Raw genomic sequence first — 21,237 nt, 5'->3', positions numbered from 1 at the left:
TTAAAGCAATTTACCCCCAATACCGCATTGACACGGTCTTTTAATAGGTACATGTACCAACAGCATTATGCTGCGGCACTTTGTGAACGAATATTGTCATTCAGGGGTGGGGAACCTTGCTCCCGGGTCCAGCAAATCCAAGACTCATACTTGAAAGTATACTTGGCCCTTCCTAAAACCCTGAAGTTTATCCCATCGCTCCAGAGCCTTGCGGTGGGCTATAAAGGCAAATAACCACCCCTCACCTTAATGGGCTTTGGGTGACCGCTACAAAGAATCACCGCTCCCTAAACCACCGGAACAGCTTTGCCCGAACCTCTCATAAATCCCCCCAGTCCAAACACACTGCAAGTTTAAAGCATGTGTAATAACAATTCACAAGTTTACCTTCGTACACCGGTGGTTCAATCCTTATTTTTGCTTTGTGCCAAGTGTTTATAATGTTGTTTACCGAGTCATCAAGGAATTATGCGAGGTTGACAACCTTAGGGCATAAAAAGGAAGTCGAACATCTTGACCGTTAAGTCATAAAATTTAAAAAACAAACAGACACAAAAGGTGTTTTATATTTTTATGAGATTTCTTAGTAAATCTTAATGGCGCTATGATGCTAAATGATTCACCTATTAGGTAGCCAAATATGCGGCACGACTTGACCTTTTTGACTAATGTCATTGTAATCAATGGATAAGGAAACAAGCCTGTCTTCCATGACTGAACCGTGGTAAATTGTTCTATGGTCAATATAATAAAAACTGGATAAAGATTTGAGATAAGCGACAAGCGTACTTTTTGCCCTTTTCGAAACCATGATTTCGTCTTGGTTCATGCCTTAACGAAAGCGCACGTTTAGCAAAAAAAAGGGGAAAAATTAAACAGAGCCCGAAACAACAAAAAGCGTCGTTTGGAAAACGGCCGGAATTTTCATTCACTCAAAATTCCAAAACGTTGCTACAATTGGTCCCTATTTCTTCCGCCCGTTTATTTGGTGCTGACCGAACTACATACATCATGGCATGCTCTGGATGAAAAGCCAATTTATTTTTGGGATTTCCCTTTTCGCATGGAGTGTTCCATTACAAGAAAGTAAATCACCTAGTAATATTATGACCTAACTGTTTGGGGACAAGAAACTGGGAGATTCAAAAACTTTGTTATTTTGAACTTGTGGACAAGTCACTATTAATGTCGGTCAAGATGAAGGCGAAAGGACCCCTCTTGCTATGTAACGACTTGTCAGCAAGTCTAGAGTCTAGTCTCATATAGATTTGTTTATTTAAAATTCCACATAAATCCTAACTTTTGGGGTACAACCTGTGCATGGGCTCCTTGCCATTCTGATATTTCACATTTCGAGCCGCTCCCTGTCTAAATTTTTGTCAAATGTCGGTGTTTTCCGTGAAAAGGGCAATCAACTATACTACAGATCATCGTAGCATGGAGACGAAAGTCACGCGTGCTGCATCGCAAAAAAATTGCCTTTTCCCTTTCAAAATTCACAATAACAGAAATGCTAAACTCGTATGTCAGAACACGGATACCAATTAAAGTCAGCAACACGTGACTTAACAAGGAATTATCAGAAGTTGGATATGCAAGAATGAAGATAGGTCAACAAAAAACAATCTGTCAACACCAATATAACTGTAAGCGGGGGAGGGAAGCTTGTAGGTCTACAAGCAGTTATTTATGATCAAGTCCCGAAATCATATTAATTTTTTGTTCAATTGTTAAAAGTCTGCAGAAATGTTTTTTTTTTTTTTTTTGGGGGGGGGAACAGTAGTTTGCTAGAAAAATCGCTTCGATTTCTTTTGACAGAAAAACGCTCTACATTAATCCTTGACAAAAAGCAAGAGCTATTTTTCTTGTTATCCAAAAGCACACAGTTCCTGTTTTGTCACAGATGTGAAGAAGACTAGAGAAAAAGAGGCTGTTACAAGCTAATCTCCCTTTCTCATTCCCATGTAAAAAAAAAAAAAAAATTGTTTTCGTAAGTTGTGTGTGCTTTACAGCATCACACTCCTCCCCCGTAACACAGTTTCATTTCACTGACTCTACTTTTCCCAAACTATCGCTTCCCCCACCCAAAATACCCCAAAACCAAGCAAAACAAAGAAACGCAAAGCAGAAATGGGACTTGGTACTTCAGAATGTACTCATTAAAAGCTTAACATGTTGGGATGTTGTGTCTGTAGAGATGTCCAAGAATTGTCTCATCCTTTATTGCAATATTTCCTTTCTCCAGATGCAGAATGGAATCATTGTGGATTGGGACGTGGCGGAGGAGCTATTTTGCCAGCAGATGAAGAACAAAACGCAAATAGATGGCAAGGATGAAAAGACGCAGAAGAAGAAAGATTCAATGGAAATGGTTGGTGAAAAATAACTCATCGTCTCTTTACATACACTAAGTGCAGCCTGCAGGCACGTACGATTCGTTTTTGAAAGGGCAAGGACACCAATGCATTTGTCTCTTTGGTGAAGGGCACCTGTGAGGATATTGTAAATTTCTACTGGAGAATCAGGCCTGACCCTGTCATAGCCTTTAATCAAGGCGTCAGTAACACCCAGTTGTATGATATATCGAAAGCAGTTCTTTTCCCCACCATCCAGTTTGCCCAAAACTCCACCTTGACTGAAGACTATGCTCCGGCCACAAGAATGTCAACAGGGAAGTACTTCTTCAACGTCAAGAAATTGGGATAAACATTTTGGCAACATGGACATGAGAAACAGGTGTCCGCCTGGTGTTTTCCCACGAAGAACATAACCAAAGTCCATTCATGCACAAAGCATCGGCAAATAGAGAACCTTGACGGTGCCTGAGGAGTGTTTGCCCCCATGAACAAAACACGCTTCATGTGAAAAAAAAAAGTCCAATGCTCGATCTGATCAAAGTTATTAACCATACCTGGTTTTTTCCCCTCGTTTTGTTCATATAGATCAATCTTCTTGATGGAAGACGGAGTCTGAATGTCAACATTTTCTTGAGACAGTTTAAAAGGTTTGTAATTTTCTTTATGATTGAAGGCATAGTCAAGCATTAATGACACAACACCGAATATGGGTGCATATTGTTTGTTCCTGTGCAAGTTCACACTTGGCAGCGACACCGGAGACTATAGGAAAACAATACTCAGAAATGATATAACCATACAGGTGCCTTCAAGCCATAGTCAATCGCTCAATAAAAAACTATAAGTTTGTACTTTCTTTTCAAATGTGCAAAGCCTTGTTCATTTTTAAAAGGAAGGTACACGTTCGGTAATTACTCAAAAAAAATATTAACTTAAAAACTAGTATTGGAGAGCTGTTGATAGTATAAAACATCGTGGGAAACGACTCCCTGTGAAGTAATGTAGTTTTTGAAAAAGAGGAACTTTCTCATCAAAATATTAAAAGACTTCTAGCTAGAAGTCTTTTTATTCCTAGCTGAAAGTACACAAACATGTCCGAAAATGGTGGTTTTTTTTCATCACTTTCTCCCAACTCCGATGACCAGTTGAGCTCAAATTCTCACAGGTTTGTTATTTTATGCATATGATGGGATACACCAAGTGAGAACACTGGTCTTTGACAATTACCAATAGTGTACCTTCCCTTTATTAACGTGACAAATAATGCTAGGCGACTATACCTTATGCACAATATAATGATGAAGTAATTTAAACAGAGCGCCCTCGGCTGGAGGTCAAAAGAAGGTAGTTGACTGGTTAATCCTGTGTACTGCGCTTATACCTGCGCGTTTTCTATTGGTCATGACTTGATGATGTCAAGGTTCATTGACATCAATCTCAGTGTATTGACAGAAGGGGAAAACGTTTATTGATAACTTTTATTCGCGTGACTGGAAAAATCAGTTATCACTGGTTTCCATTTTGTGATGCAAGAAAATGCTTAACTTAACTTCATTATAAAAACTCACTTAATGAATGTACATTCATTACACTGTTACAATGATAGCAGTTGGCACTGTGAATCCTTATCCAATGTTATATCAACTTTAATAGACATTGCATTTGTATTGTATTTCTCTACCACATGTTCTTGATTTCTTCTTAGCTTATCCTTACATTTCAATTTAAGTTTGTTGTACACTAATCATACCTCTGGTTGACTACTTTGATGGATTTATGTTCTTTACCAGTTATCATTATTATTATTTCTATTTTATAATTCACTTATATTTATAATTTACTTATTTGTTTTTCCAGCACAAATGAAGTAATCGTGAAGCTTATCAAACAAGGAAAGAGCGAAGCCATCGGAGCCGAGAAACTCAAGAGTCTACTCAAGATTCTCCCGGAATCCGAAGAGGTTTGTAACAAGAATCGACTTTGCAATTGTTGTGTACACATTAAAGGCAATCAAAATATTATTCGAATACAGTGGGATCGTTGTTCTTGGTTGACCTTTTCGATTCTTTGTACCGTATGTAGAAACTAGTTGGCCTATGCATGGAGGTAGAAATGGCCTATGTGTCTCTCACTTATTTATGGCACATTTATAAAAACATTGATGTGAGCCTTCGCGATAACAATAACACTACAGCCATTTCCGTTTACAATGTGTACATTCCATTTCACCGAATTTCCTGGTCGTCTTTTGTCTGTGTTTTGAGGGAAAACAAAATGAACGGTTAACAAACATTGGGCGATTAAGGATTCTAAGTTTAACCCTGTTTACACAGCAAACAGTATTACACAATAAACACTGCGTTATGTATACAATGGACATGAGGAAATTCGAGTCGACCAGCCTGCATCCTTCCTTTAAGTTTCCAGAAAACATGTTCTGTTATTGCAGCATAACTTCGTAAAATCCACCCTACCGTCTACTCGATACGCGAGACATACATGTGCCCAATGTTATAGAGCTGCTAAGCACAAACATCATTACCACTCATCTTCGTAATTCAAGAATACCTTCCAAAGTGATATATTTATAATATTCTTGTGTCATTTTTTCTCTTCTCTGTTCAGGTTGAGATGCTAAATACTTTCAACGGAGACAGGTCAAGACTAGGACCTGCTGAGAAATTCTACACTCTGGTCATCAATATTCCTTTGTAAGTCTAAAAGATGAAGCTGAACTTTGCGAAACTGGTGCTTTTCCCAAGATTTCCCCCTATTCATGTATACAAAACCACCAGTATTCGTAAAGTAGAGATTAAACAAAAGAGCCCTTGCGTTCCCTTAAAATTACGAGTCCACCAGTCTCTTCTTAACACTCCTAAAAGTCTTTAGAGCACGGACTCAGTTTTACACACTTACAATCAACACAATCTCGGTGGTCTAGTTGGTATGACACTGCTCTAGATCGGCAAAGGGTCATATGTTTGAATCCCAAGCGAGTAATACCTGTGATTTTGTTTCACAAAACTCGGGGAAAGTACTGAGTATACAGTGCTTATGGGTGTATGGGTAACACCAAATAATGTCATCAAAGATAAATAAATCAAACAGCTTAAATAAGCTGTTCTTTCTCCATGGTAGACCTTCTCACAATTATTAGATGTAACTTTTGGTGAAAACTATTCTTTATCCCCAATACAAGTATAACATCTATCACACCTAATGTATTGGCATTTTGCAAACATGGCTTCGGGGAGTAAAACCGATGCATGGTCCACAGCCTAAACGCTGAAACAGGTTTCCATTTCGCCCGGGGCAATATAATCCCATGTCCCCCAAAGTTTAATTTACGAGACGAGAGAATTTTTCTCTTGAAGGTTGGGATATTATTGCAATTTCTTAATGAAGTGTCAACCTTCACATCAACATTCTGCATTTTGTGTGGATTAAAATTAAGCCTGTAAATCTCGTACATGCCATACCGAAAAACAATATTGTCCCGCAAGTCTTGCTTTATGGCGGGAACAAAATTGTAAAAAACAAAAAAAATGGTGTCCGACCTCCTTCTTTCCCTTGACATTTTCAGCTCATTTCAGTTTACAAAATTGACCGTTGTGCAACCTTGATAGCCATGGAAGCCTACGGGATTTGAGTGATGAAATATCGATATGAGATTCGGTTTGCGATGCATCAATCGGGTTGGGGGTAATCTCACTCAAAATCGCCAATATTCAACTCCATGAAAAGGTCTCAAAAGATATTTCTCGCTGGGAAATGTGTTTCACGGTAATGATGTTAAGTGCTCGTGTAGTCAGTACAGGGACACCTGTTTTATAACCACGTAAACAAAAGTGGTTATCTTGTTTTGCTCGATGCTTTTCGAAGCATCTGCCAACGGGAATATTGATGTGATGATCTCTTATCTCTTTAAAATGCAGGGTAGGTTACAATTCAATTGTACTCAATCCACTAAAAAGAAAATTATATATATTCGTTAAATCATCACCAATAGCGCTTCCAGACATAATGTAAACTTATTTCCCCTCCCTTCCTATATAAACAGTCGGAGACTAAAGTTAAGAAAATGTCGTGCTAATTGTTTTGTATTTTTATTCTCAGTTATAAACTAAGAGTAGAGAGTATGCTCTTGAAGGAGGAATTTGCATCTAACATGGATTACCTGATCCCATCCATTGGATGTATCATCGAAGCATGCAAAGGTATGGTGTGATTTGAAGCTAATGTACTATGGTAAACAAACCATCAATTATTATGATTTTTTGTTGTTAAAGTTATTATAAAATTATTAATGGTTAAATTAAAACTCAAACTTGTTGCCAGAGTTAGAATTACGTTGAATTCAAATTATTGAAATAGTAAATTTTAAAACGGTTAGACAAGCTCAACAGACATGACAAGCAGTTATCATTGGTTCGACCCAAAAAGTTCAAATAACTCATGCATGGATATAACTATGAGTCTCGGCCACAATGGATCCCCTCTTTTGAAAAAAAAAAAGCACGACAAAACTGAGGCTGGCGGGAAATAAGACTGGTACCTGTTTACTATTGGGCAAAGATCATACTGGTCAATAGGGAACCCAACAAAATGGCTGACAGAAAACTAATTTGCACCTTTCTGTATAGGTACTATATGTGCGCTAAGAACCCAATATTATTATTATTACATACTTGCGGCTATGACCAAACTGTAGTGATGAAGAGTGATGCAATATTGATAACTGTCTGTCAATTTACAACACCAAGAACATGGATCATTGGAGCAGAGCTCCTACCGTCAAGGCTCAGCGACTATTTCACGGAAACAGAGCACCGCAGTTAAATTATTAATGAGACATTATACGATAGTTTATCTTTTTAATGTTAAGCTATTTCGACAAATTATAAAAGGTGTCTGAGAAATGGGGGGGGGGGGTGCGAAGAGAGGTTCACATCAGTTCAGTGTTATGGCGTACAAAGTAAATGTAGTGTTTAAGATATTCATACAGACAATTTGTTTCACATGGATTAGATTACAATGTTTTTGCGCTTTTAAATATGTGCGAGCTATATGGTTATTCTTCTTTTTGAAGAGTAATAAAGTTTCTTATGTCTTATGCTCTTATGTCTTAGAGCAAACATCATAATTTGATGAAAGTAATTTTAGGATAATTGAAACTTGCAATTTACGTTTACACAAATCGTTTGTTGTATTGATATTATTGTCCTGTTTATTTTATTAAAGAATGAAACAGTTCAAATGCTCGGTATATTATGATAAATATTAAAAAAGTTTCGTTTTCATTTCTTTCTCCAAATTCTAGAAATTCTGTCCAGCTCATCTTTGAGAGAAATTCTTTATCTGGTTCTCCTGACTGGCAATTTCCTTAACACTGTAAGTGATATCAAATTTTTCGCCGTGTCATGACGTGTGTTTAAAATAAATCCGTAATTCTCGCTAACGAGAATTTATATTGTTTTAATGTTTTCTCAAAAAGTAAAGCATTTCATGGAGCAATGTTTCAAGAGAAGTCTTTCACCATTACCTTCTGTAAACCCTGTAAATTGTTTGTAAATCTGTGAATTTTTTTTTCTGTACCGAAAGTGTATAATGGCTTTAACTATTAATTACAAAGTTGTTTGTTTAAGCCATCAGGACAAGTCATTGAAACCAACTGATCTTAATTATCTATTTCATTTGAGGCTGCGAAGTAATGCGGTAGTACTTTGTTCTTGAGTGTCTTGATTTGGTTAACATTTGACTATTCCGAATGGAGTCGGTTGTTAAGCATTTATTTAAAAACAAACCTATTACCGGCGGCACAAACAATTTTATTACTGAGGGAGGTCATGGGGAATCTAATTCCATCACAGGAAATGCAGACACCAATTAAACATATATTGTTAACATTCCTTCTGTCATGTTCTGAGAAATATCGACTTTACGTTGCCGAGGTATTAGTGTGTGGGTATTTAATTAGAGACAGACGACAACATTATATAACAAACTAAATACTGGAGGCATTTCAGAGTTATCATGTTTCAATTTTTTTTTTATTTTATCGAAATGTGGGTAGGTCGGTCCTTAATAACCGATAATCGATATATTACCTTTTTTTTAATCAATACATTCATGAAATTTGTTTGTTTCTTTGTTTTTGAAACTTTAAAAAAACTTTGTTTGTTTCTTTAGGGTGGCTATGCTGGAAACGCTGTTGGTTTCAAAGTGTCTTCTTTGTTGAAATTAGTGGAGACAAGAGCCAACAAACCACGAATGAATCTAATGCACTATGTTGCCACTGTAAGTATAATGCTTTGTGTTTAATATTTTACAATTTGTTTGAGTTAGAAACCTTCATGTAAGACTGACTGGGTAAATTGTTAAATGATTTTGGGTTGAAATAAGAAAATTGACTAGAATGGGATTCGAACCAGCAACCTATACGGTTAAACGTACTGGCGCTCAACCAATAGGAGACTTTCTTGGACGATAGGTGGCAGCAGACTTACCGGGTAAAGCCATTATTCAAGGAATTATGCCCATGGTGAGAACCACGCAAACAATGGAAATTTACCCGGTAAGTGCTGCCACCTAGCGTTTGAAAGTCTCCCTTTAAGTTATCTAGCCCTATGCTGCCGGTCTCCCTATTTTGGCAAAAAAAGGTGAGTCAGAGGTCGTTGGTTCAAATCCTGCTTTAGTCAACTTATATTTGTTCAACCCCAAATCGTTATATACATTTTGGGGTGTTTTTAAATGCATGTAGGCCTACAAAAAGATGTTTTGTGTGCATTCTTTAACATTTTGAAATAGGCCCAAACACTGACAAGTTGGCCAAAACAGAAGCTTTTGAGAAAGAAGCCAGTTACTAAACTGCAATTTTGATCTAGTAAAAAAGAAACACTAAAATGCCATTATTAAAAACATCTCATGTACATCTTTTTCGCAGCAAGCACAACAAAAGGACAAGAATTTACTCAACTTCCCAGACGAATTGACCCATCTAGAAGAAGCTTCCAGGTATGTAGTTTTAGAAAATCCAAATCTGATTCAAGTTATAGCAATTCATTACCACAATGAGCAGCTTCTTTAAGCTTGCTGTTTTAAAGGTTCACTTATTATATAAGTTATTGTTTAGATGGTCTACAATTTTAAAACAGAGACAATTCGGTTTCCAATGGTGATCAGGTTAAAATGGCAATACAATTTGTAGTTACGAAAAGTTCAATGGTCATTAAAAGATCACCACAGAAAACGAACTGCACAGATTGTAAAAATAAAATTGGAAAGCAAATTGGACAGCACAGAATCGTGAAGACTGAATTCTAAGAGACACCCAAACAGACATTTCAAACAGATTAAAAAAGTACCCATGAAAAATTACACAATCCTAAAATTATCTTTTCAACCACAATAAATATGTTGTTTATCTTTGCTTCAGGTTTTCCATAGATCAGCTTGCTGCCGACATTAAGGTGCTAGATGAGAAAGTCTCCGTGATTGCGTCTCAGATGGCAGAGGACAATGAAGACATTGCAGAAGTCAAGGATCAGATCCAGGTCTTCCTTAAGGTACATAATATTTCTTCTCAACAAATTAAGAACATTTCAGAAAAACATCGGTTAAAAATGTAGACAGACCCATGCATTCATTGATGTTGAGTTGATTTTAATCAGAGTTATATCATGAGCAAACTCCTCTTTTACAAAAATGGTATAAAACCTCTTGTACATTAAATCAACAAATCTACACTTTCTCGTCCATTCCCCTTAACATAAATGTCTCAGCTCATCTAACCAAAATTTTTCAACAGTAAGTCAACCTTCCTCTCAGAATAAGACTTTAAAAAGTTGTCTTCTATTTCTTGTAGACTGCCCGTGATGACACAGACGAAGTCCGGGAGATGTTATCCTTTGTTGAGAGGATGCGAGTCAGCATTGCAGAGTACTTCTGTGAAGACAGCACAACCTTTAAACTAGAGGAATGTATCACAACCTTCAAGATATTCTGCCAGAAATTTAAGAAGGCCGTTTCGGTAAGTTCAATTGGATCAAACTCTTATTCGATTAACACTTTTAGGTCAGGCTGCTCTGGGTCTAAGATTGATTAGATCATTGTTCTGGACTGCTTTTATATCATTTAGTTGTTCTGCTGATAGAACTAAAAGTTTTCAAATACATTTGTAAAAACGCAGCCATAAATAATTTGGGGTTAAGCAAAGACAACTTTACTAGAGCGGGACTCAAACATGTGTCCTAACTGTTGAGACATTCGCCGCCACAAACAAATTTGTGGGCTAAGTTTAGAGGAAGGGATGTACTTTGAATAAGTAATTTACAAGACCCATTTTATTTTGAAACATTCAACAGATTTTGTTTGTTTAATTACCGAAAAGGTATTTGATGAAAAACGCATTTTGTTTGTGAAAAGTTTACTAACTGAATGACAGTTGAAACCTTTTAGAGAACCTGCCTTTGTTTGGTTGAAAAAAATTGCACAATCAGACGATCAAATATATTGCTGCAGATGTCATTATTATCGAGGTAACTGAACTTTATATTTCTCTTTCTTACTCATTTCTTTAGGAAAACGAAACATGGCGGATTCAAGATCTCAAGTCAGAGCAGAGAAGGAAACAACGAGAGGAGCAGAAGTCCCACAAGAAGAAAGATGGCAAGCCCAAAATCACAAGAAGTGCGAGCCTACCTGGCGGGAAGGAGTCCAGCTCCATCGTGGACAAACTTCTTGGAAAGATCGGGATCTCATCCCGTAAGGCCAAGCCAGAGATAGATGTAGAAGACACCCGGCCGAAGTCTCCTTGCAGCCCTCTGGAAGGCGACCCAAGCTCCCCCTTAGTCAGGGCCTCTTCACTCAGAAGATCCAAGCAGAAGTTTGAGCAGAATCTGAATGCGATTACCGAGAGCGCGGCTGAGGCGGTTAGTGCCGCCCCTAAAGTAGTCGTTGATGACAGTGACAGTGGCTTTAACAGTACGGGTACTTGGAGCTCAACAAGTAGCAAGGAAGACTCTCCTGGAAACACACTCGTGGTGAAGCGACAGAGATCGCAAGCACCACGCCCTCTATCGGCAGATGATGATTCACTCTTCGACATGCTGGCCCAGGGAAACGACAGCGAGGCCCTTGCGCAGTTTGAGAGCCTGAAGAGAGATGGAAGCATTAGGAGGAGCGGTAGACGCAACAGGAAGAGCATCGACTTGACCTCGATTGACACAAGAGAACGTTGTGATTCGCCGAGTCACTCCCCACCACAGTCTAGACGCGATGTTCCAAATGCGGATACTGTAGAAACTGAGCAACAATCTGCTAGTCTTAGGAAAGTGGCCACTCAGCTTGCAGTAACCAAGGAGAGGGAGCGAATCAGAGAGCTCATGAGGGAAGACAGTGCGCGAAACCCCATGGCGCCTCTGAAAATCACTAGGAGAGCAAGAAGTGAGATATCACACTCTGACGTGGATTATGTTTTGAATAACTCCGGTTTGGAAAGCAGAACTGATAAAGCCAGTGCCGAAATAAAAAAGGACCGCCTTGCCAAGTATGGTCAATTAATGGTGGATAGTGAATCACAAGAGGTGAAACAAATGGACAATGTAGCAACGGACATCAAACAAGTTAAACAGGAAGTAAACTCTGACCAGTCACCTCTCACTAGAGTTGAGCCTCCTGAATTGAAAGATATGGAACTCAACGGAACGGTGCGAGGAGATAAAACCGAAACAAACGATGCTAAATCTAATAGCAGTACAAACAGTTCTACGGACGGTGTTCCTGCGCGAAGGAAACTTCTAAGGCGGAGCCAAAGTGAGTTGAATACCTCGGACGTCCGGCGGGCTGCCATGGAAATTCGGAAAGCCACGAGACAGGTTGAGAGCCCTCTCGCGTCAACTACTGAGTCGACCTTGCCAGGCGAAGGAGACGATGGTGAAATCTCAGTGGAAGATAAAGTCTCCAACTGGCAGAGCAGAGTCCAAGCGGTTGATGTTGAAGCTGCTCTGGATACCGTCGAGTCACACTTGACATCCCGGGAGATAAATCGTTCCAGGGATGACCCGAATGACAAAGACGTTAACCAAAAGCAGCGATACTCACGATGGAGGACGAATAGCTTCACGTGGGACACTCCGAAGCATAAAGAGGAACGGACTCAGAGGAGGAAAGCTGCCGCAATCTACGAGGACCACGGAAGTACCGTCTTCCTCGACAGACCGATCGAAGCCGGACTTGCCAACGGCTTAGAGAGCTACGCCGAGTCATACAGCCTAAAGATTCACCAGGAGCGACGGGCAATCGAGAAAATCATGGCCGGTGTGGACGAAACGGACGACGGGCTTGGCTCCCCAAGAAAAACATCTGCAGACTCTTCTCGCATGAAGGGCTTGGAGGCTATCCGTGCCAAGTACAGGGAGAAGAAAGCTCTTGCCGAGGCCTTCGACGAGGACGAGATGTGGGCAACGATTGATCAACAACAAGTTGAGATTCGACGCGATATACTCGACATGAAGGTGTCATCTCCAGACGACATGCGCGTGGAGGACATCGAGGATGACAAAAGCGAAGAGAGGAAAATATCAGATAGCCAAGAAACTGAGACAGTGTATAAAATAACAGACGAGGACATGTATTTTCTGAAAGATCAGCCTAAGAAGCGTAATGCTGTGGCCAGGTCACAATCAGAAAAGATATCCGTCTCTAAGAGAGCACAATATCCTGGCAAAGCTCAGAAAGTTGGTGTGAAATCCAGACCAGTTCTCAATGATGAAAACGCGAACGAAATTCCATCATCACCTCACAAATCTCCTCCCAGTAGAGCTTCACCCAAAAGTACACCTTCAAAGACTCTCCCATCATCCCGTACGGTGCCTCGGACGAACGTTGGTGTAACACCGAAGCCAGGAAACACAACTCAGAGAAGCTCACCAACTAAAACTCGTCCATCACCTAGAACGAGTGCTACCGAGTCTCTTGCCAGAACAAGCCCACGGGCGAAGACTAACACACGCACTTCCACATCGTCCCCGTCCTCCTCAATGGCCGGGAGAGCCCTGCTTCGGACGGCACGTCGTACCAGTGCTGAGTCTCTCCCCGTCACGGAGAGTTCTGACTCTAAATCCGACATCCGACAGAGACGCGAATCATCTCAGAGCAACTCGTCGACACTCTCGACTGCCAGTCACTCTTCTCTCAGCTCATCCGGATACGGAAGACAGAAAAAAACGTCACCGAGTGGGTTGATCTCATCAACGAGAGTCAGTCGATCCAACTCGGCCGCGTCTTCCTGCAGTACTGACTCGGACCGCAAACCGCGTGCTTCCAGTCTAAGATCCAACGCGTCTAACAGCAGCTTCAGAAGCACTGCTAGCACGAGGACGCTCCCACCAACAACAAGATCTCCTAACTCCAGTGTGGCAGCGAGAGCTAATACAACCAAATCCACGGTGTCGAGAACAAGTCCGTTTAATCGGTCTGCCCCTGAACGCCGAACGCTGCCCGCGTCAAACAGAGTGCCGTCAAGCACTGGACCGAGATCCTCTGTGCGTGCTGGAGCTGCTAAGACAAATAAACCAGTGACAAAAACAATCATTAAAAAGACAAAGTCTGTCGGTGAAACCCCTACTGAGCGAAAACAGAAAACTGACACTTTGAGTAATGATGGGGAAAATGCCAGTACAGATTCGAAAGACAGTAGCTCAAGTGCATCACCTAAACACGCTGAGCGATCCAATGTCAGATCAGCTGCGTCAGTAGTGAGTGCCAGGGTAACGGTTCAAAAATCTGCGAGCTTCCAAGCGAAGTCATCACCAGCGAGGAAACCAATATGGTTGCCTAAGAATCATGCAACTCCACGGTCGGGAACCCGATCACCTGGAAGCGTGCATGCCTCAGCAGCCCCTAAAAACCCTCTGAAGATGGGGTCGGCCAGCTTTGGCCTTAGTGATATGGATGATTCCAGGACCACTCCGCAAACAGGAATGAAGGGAAGCAAGATTCACACCGTTGACCCGAGCATGGTCGCTGTTGATCTTGACCAGGACGCAAGCGCTGACTCCAACGGGTCTTTTGGCGGTTCTGTTCGCTCAGGGGAATCGCCTGAAAACGGAGATTCGGCCCACGAGCAGCAGGACTCCGCCTATGATTTACCCGTTCAGGTACCACGTACCTCATCGCTCTACTCCGGTCTAAATCTCAGTTCCGTCTCCCGAGACTCCATGGACGACACTTCCTCATTGGGGTCGTTCGACCGTGGATCGACACTTTCACTCCCACCAGAGGCTCGAAAGCGTGGCTTGCCCGAGGACCTTGGGAAGAAATCCAGCAAAAACACCCTTAGTAAAATAATGCACAAGCTGGGTCGTAAACCTAACACAAGTCAAGATTCGTTGCAGGAAGTCGGCGCTGCAAACAGCAACTCCTCCTTGAATGAACTCGGAAAGTCTTCAAATAAAGTGAAACGAACCGTTTCTCTCGGTAGGAAATCAGCCTCTAGTGGTGCCAAGGCAACCGTAACAGCTCCCTCTACCGCTGAAAAGAGTCCAAAGAAAGCCAATAAGCCGACCTTCAGATGAGCGTTGAACTAGGTAAAATATACAACCTTGGTGTCTCGCTTACTGTCGCTCGAGTTGAGTATGTCGTAACAGGCATTTCGATGAGTATCGAAAGGGCAGCTGAAGTGACTTGGGGCGCATCGTTGAGGTGTGCTCTGCTTGACCTTCGCAGGCTGTGCAGCTGCTCTGTCTCTACAGTCGATTCTCTATGCTGGACAGATTTCATGCAGTGTTGGATGTTCAACGTAGAAGACTCAGTATGCCCTTGTATATGTACATGGACTTCCAAAACTGTGCTTATCAGAATAAGGTTACCAGCCAAGCTACATGTCACACGAACAATCTGCCTAGCAGAATCATGTCGAGCAACATTTTCTGCTTAAGCAGCTCTATGAAATTGTGCCCTGAAAGTGAGATATCTTCACCTGCTGTAATCTGCATATGTTGTGCTACTGTGCTGCCAAGATTATGCGAAGCAGTCGACCATTTATATGAAGCAGGGACAACAGCAGGCTGGTCGTGACTTGTGTTGGGACGGGGTTAGCACGTCTCCCCTGTCTTCCTAGTTTCTGTAAGTTTATGCATCAACTAATACTTAAAGTATTGTCCACCGGGCTCACTTTCAGGTCTTATGGTAGAATTTCAGAATCCGAAAACAAAATAAGAACAAACCGACGTTTTCCACACAGTGTCAACTTGAATGGAAGTACACATTAACAATGCACTCTCTTCATAAAATTTTTAGACGTTCAAATCGAGCACCTTGAATACTTTGAAAATGCCACTGAAAGTCACACATTTCCATTGGAATGCAGTCGATTTTTATCAATAAACGGAACTTTCCAGATCAGAAAACACCAAAACCTTTTAAAGACATTGGACACGTAATTGTCAAAGAGCAGTCTTCTCACTTGGTGTATCTCAACATATGCATGAAATAACAAACCTGTGAAAATTTGAGCTCAATTGGTCGTCGAAGTTGCAAGAAAACTATGAAAGAAAAAACACCCTTGTCACACGAAGTTATGTTTGCAGATGCTTGATTTCGAGACGTCAAATTCTAATTCTGAGGTCTCGAAATCAAATTCGTGGAAAATTACTTCTTTTTCGAAAACTACGTTACTTCAGAAGGAGCCGTTTCTCACAATGTTTTATACCATCAACCTTTCCCCATTACTCGTTACCAAGTAAGGTTTTACGCCAATAATTATTTTGAGTAATTCCTAATAGTGTACACTGCATTTAAGCAGCTACCAAATGGTGTACACTCTGTAAAAAGGTGGTTTGGAGATTAAAAAGAAGAAAAAAAAGACATGAAAAACAGCAGTTGTATTCAAGACAAATTCGTTTAAATACCCTATAATATTGTTTTCTTTTAATTGTATTATTTATTACAATCTGATGATTGTGTCTTGTGATTTCAATGGATGATTTGTGGTTTTGTTATAATAGTTGTGTGAACAATGGTTTACATTTTCACCACTCAACTCGGGAACAGAGTGGCGAGTAAGAAACAGTAAATAGGCCTAAAATGTTTAGAATTGGATTAATAAATTTAAGAAGAATTAAAGCACCCCTTAAAGTAATATCTAAATAAAAGTGAATAATTTACAATTTTTTTTTTAACCAACATCTTCACAAATGAGTAAAAACAATTAATACTATAAGATATACGCATGATAAGATAATGTTCATTCTTATGACCATGCACGACGCTCTAAACACAAAATTAATACGAAATGTAGTCTTAATGTATTTTGTCAAATCGGTACTTTAAACGATTACAAAGAAGGAGTGTAACTGTCTGGAAGATTGTCCTGTATTTGGCTCTTAAATAGTAACAATATGAAGTATTAAGAAAACAAGTCAGACCTTGTGAAATATTAAATTGATTCTTGGGCTAAAGGTAACTCTCTTCCCTCGGCACTGACCTCCTTCAAAAGGCAAATTTATATTTCTTTTGTAATTTATTCAGGAATATGCAAATGACGAGAGGTATGGTGGCAATGGTTGCCTGTTCCTCCATGAAGTATCAGAAATGTTGTTTGGGTATTTCTTTTTTTCAGATGAGTTAATATATAAATCTATATCGTTTGCAGCTTATATACTATTGGATTTTGTTCTGCAAATCAATTTTAGGAACATGTGGGTTTTTAGTACGCATAATGTCACGCTTAATCAAGACAATGAAAAGCATTGATTTAGGCCCTTAAAGGAACACGTTGCCTTGGATCGGACGAGTTGGTCTATAAAAATCGTTTGTAACCGTTTTTTATAAAATGCACATTGTTGGAAAGATGTTTTAAAAGTAGACTACAATAGTCCAAACAAATTTGCCTCGAAATTGCGTGGTTTTCCTATTACTGTGCGAACTAACACTGTCGGCCATTTATGGGAGTCAAAAATTTGACTTTTCGAGAAGATTGCGAGCGATTGTGCACTATGCAGATATGTTTGTGTACTTCATGACAAGGAATTTTGGGAAAGGCAGATTTTGTTTACCATTGTTTTATGTACAGACCTATTTTCCTTTAATTTGTTGTATTGGGTATAGTAGAAGAAATGTTTCCCTGCGTTATACCGAACATTTATGTTATGTTTTTTATTCGTTATATATTATTATACATATTCCATTTTGACAGCAACACTACCTTTGTTTTTGCTCGGGCTTTACATACAATGTGTTTCTTCAAGTTACCGTTTTTTGTTGTACAAAACCTTTATTTTGCTGAATGTACAGTCATTATTTAATTCCACATAATTTTGACTAGAGAAAACAAAAAACCAAACGCTACATATATATACGACAATTTGTATGCCATTATGCTCTATTAGGGTTTACACGGGTTTTAAGCAGTTATATTAAGCTATGATCAGTATATAAGATAAGTCCATTTAAAACACCATGTTGTTATTGTACAAAACAAAAAACGTTTTTATAAGTTATCGAAAGAGCTGTGTAGAGATAATTTGGAGTAGATTAGGATATTTATTTCGAAGCATATATTCAAGGCGATTTATGTTTGAAGATCGTTGTTTTATTTAGGTTTGTTTTTTTAGCTTTGTGTAAATATCACGACGAAAGGTACTTTAATGTTGTTAAAGTATTCTAGACAGTAAACAAAATAATTAAAGTATAGACAAATAATACAATAGTGTACTTGACTCAATGATGAACATATGTAAATTATTATTTGTTTTGAGAACTTCTCAAAATTCCTTAGAGTTTCTAAAGCTCAAAAACAAATGTGCTTACCAGAAAAATTTAACTACCCAAATTACCAATTCAGATGTACCATTTATGATTTGTTTTGTTTACCAAGTATAGAGGTTTGTTAAGCGAAAGTTTCTGCTTGTGAAGCATCTTTATGAATTTGGGCCCGACAGACTTCCAACCTCAATGGTTAATTTAATCCTGAAAAAACTCACATGGGGTTGAGGCGAACCAAAATGTTGGGTCGAGGAAAACCAAAGAAAACACAGTGTCTTAGTATTTGTTATGTTTTGATCCAGACGAGAGGTAGGGATAAAAGGCATTCATAAACACAAAATATTATAATAAACAAATTGTTTAAATAATAAAGTGTGTAAGAATTGCACTAACCCGATCCCTTTTCACAGGGATCAGAAATGTACTTATTACACTTTGCTTATCAACCACATTGTTGTAATGGGTAAAACAAAATATTTGTCGCCGACGAAAAAGAAAGAAAAAATACAGCCTCTGAACTACAGCAGGAGTTACAACAAACAACACGCCCAACCAACAGGACATGTTCGCAAAAGGTTTCATGAGACAATACAAAACCACCTGTAACTTTTGTTACTTTGAAGTTTCTGCTTGTCTACCTTGAAAACATGGTCCTTTTAATTGAACTATTTGGGACTATATTGAATATTTAGCATCTTCATCTTCACAAAATATTTGTATAGGAGTGTAAATATTCTTCTTCATTTTCTAAATATAACATAACTATGAAGCCATATTTTAAAGCTGCTTAAAAACTGTTTTTTAATCTCACAACAACCGTTGCTTTGATTTATGAAGGTCGGGAATAATATTTATAATAAAATGGCCGCAACTTATGTCATTAAGACAACTTTATATATTTATGCAAACTTATTAAAAGTAATGTATATTTAATGGACAACAATGCATGAATAAACCAATATTGAACCAACTGTATTAATATGGTTGGGATGTGTTTTATATCAAGAAGTTAATGTGTCTGACTCTGAATTGTTACTTCTGTGCTTTGTCTGGGACTTTATAATTATTAACTCACAATGGCAAAACAACTGTCATAATATTAAAGCAAATGTTTTAGGTCACGGATTTTTCCTCGATGTTAGTCAATAACATTTAGTCATGACATTTTTCAGTTTTAAGATGGTTCCTTTTTTCAATTTCCATGCGTGCAGTAACGCAACGATACACGATTATTTGGGGTGGGGCGAGCAGGGGCAAAGCCATAGTTGGGGGCTTGGTATATTAATGTATTCATTTGTCCATTTTTTCGCACTAATATTTCGAGAGGGTTGTGCGGGGTTCAGAGCAAGGGTTCTCTCTTAGCAGGAGGGGAGGGGCTTTCACCAATTTACCCTCTGGTTCGTACCTATAGCTACACCCCTCTGGTTACGCCTTTCTTGTTGCAAAAGGTTTTCAATTGATACGGTTCAAAACCGTACCCACTAAACATAAACCCTTCAATTTATTTTATGGCAATGGTTAATAGTTTTGTATACATTTTTGTTTATCTCCAGTACAGTTTTTTGCATTACATGACATCAGTTGGCCAGTAGTCTGTTCTGACACTATGTGTACAGCATTTTAAAGGCACTGTACACGTTTGGTAATTGTCAAAGACCAGTGTTCTCACTTAGTGTATCCCATCATAAGCATAAAATAACAAGCCTGTGACAATTTGGGCTCAACATGGTCATCGAAGTTGCGAGAAAATGATGAAAGAAAACATACCCTTGCTTGGACGATTTTGTGTGTTTTCGGATAGGAATAAAAGACTTCTAGCTAGAAGTTCTTATTATTTTAGTGAGCAATTATACCTCTTTTTCAAAAACTACAAGACTTCAGAGGGAGTCGTTTCCCACAATGTTTTATACTATCAACATGCTCTCCAATGCTCGTTACCAAGTCAATTTTTATGTTAATATTTGTTTTGAGTAATTACCAAACGTGTACCTTCCTTTTAAGAGTCTGTGAGGCAGTCAATAGAGCCGGGAAGCAGGCACTTATACTATTAGTAACGCAGAGGGGGATGTGGGTTCACCAAATCCCCAACCATTTCAGCTCAGTATTTTTCCTTTTATAAATTAATTCTTTTCCCGCAAGACAAGGAAACCAAACACCCAATTCTCTCAAGCGATTGCCCTCTCTGAGAATGTTGTTTAGCACCAACCCTGCCGACCGGGAGCGCCCTTCTGGGTAGCCGTTGATTGTTTAGAATGGGTGGATGAGCACACGGTTTATGCGTGAATGCAAATCAAAGTGTTGCGGATCCTATTTCAGATTTGCCATTTTTTAATTACTGATAGAGCTTAGGAAAAGCTTATTGCTAAAACACGTACACATTTTTTAGAAAAGTGTTTTTAACTGAGCTGCTTATTCTGCCCCAGGGCATCTGAAGGCGAGATGAACGTATCCTTTGGTCGTGAAAATTGTTATTGTCTCATAATATAAAGACAGACATATTAAATGTTCATGAAAAAGCCGTTTGCCTGCTAATAATTTTTTAATCTTTTAGTTGAATCTTGCCCGTTATGCCATAAAGGACCCCTTCTGCAAGATTCCATGTACATGTAATAAGTTGACTTGTGCGTCATATAATTATTTATGTCGCCCAATTACAGTTTTTTTTTACATTTGGCTCTGGAAATTATAAAAAACTTCCATAAAATTGTAACTAATACTAAAACGAAGATTCACAGCGACGGTCAAAACGGTACAGGGTACACTCAGTGTTTAAAAAATCTTGGGTTCAGACTAGTCCTATCTCGAGTTAAGACGACTTCCTCTTCCTAACGAGTTACTCTTCCTAACTTAGGACTAGCCTTGTTTTAAATATTTCCTTGGACTAGCCTTATAAATTAGGATATTACTCCTAACTCTTTGTGAAATCGACCAACGACGTACTCAGTTCGATCTTGTACGAAACAGAGAATGAGTTATATCTAATTTTTGTGATCGCGTGTCATATTGTACAGCTGCGATTTTAAAATGTGGTCATACAACTTAAGGGAATCCATGTGTGGTGAAGATGTTTTCAACTAGTGGTTTAATCCCAACGAGGCATGGTTCTTGATAATTT

At 39.1% G+C, this 21,237-nt stretch overlaps 1 protein-coding gene across 1 annotated transcript in view; it reads left to right on the top strand.

The window, feature by feature from the left end:
• LOC139935946 (uncharacterized) overlaps positions 1-19,113 on the top strand; it is a 119,012-nt gene extending 99,899 nt beyond the window's left edge. Inside the window, exons 8-18 of the mRNA XM_071930595.1 lie at positions 2,246-2,371; positions 2,943-3,004; positions 4,215-4,317; positions 4,983-5,068; positions 6,474-6,574; positions 7,678-7,748; positions 8,547-8,654; positions 9,301-9,371; positions 9,793-9,922; positions 10,222-10,386; positions 10,937-19,113. Of these exons, the coding sequence (XP_071786696.1) occupies positions 2,246-2,371; positions 2,943-3,004; positions 4,215-4,317; positions 4,983-5,068; positions 6,474-6,574; positions 7,678-7,748; positions 8,547-8,654; positions 9,301-9,371; positions 9,793-9,922; positions 10,222-10,386; positions 10,937-14,932 (5,019 nt within the window). The 3' untranslated portion in view covers positions 14,933-19,113. The remainder of the gene's footprint in view (positions 1-2,245; positions 2,372-2,942; positions 3,005-4,214; positions 4,318-4,982; positions 5,069-6,473; positions 6,575-7,677; positions 7,749-8,546; positions 8,655-9,300; positions 9,372-9,792; positions 9,923-10,221; positions 10,387-10,936) is intronic.
• The last annotated feature ends 2,124 nt before the right edge of the window (positions 19,114-21,237 follow it).

Source organism: Asterias amurensis, chromosome 4 (assembly GCF_032118995.1).
Source record: "Asterias amurensis chromosome 4, ASM3211899v1".
NCBI classification, from domain to species: domain Eukaryota; kingdom Metazoa; phylum Echinodermata; class Asteroidea; order Forcipulatida; family Asteriidae; genus Asterias; species Asterias amurensis.
The sequence above is the reverse complement of the archived record's forward strand: the minus strand, read 5'-3'. Positions and strand labels throughout refer to the sequence as shown.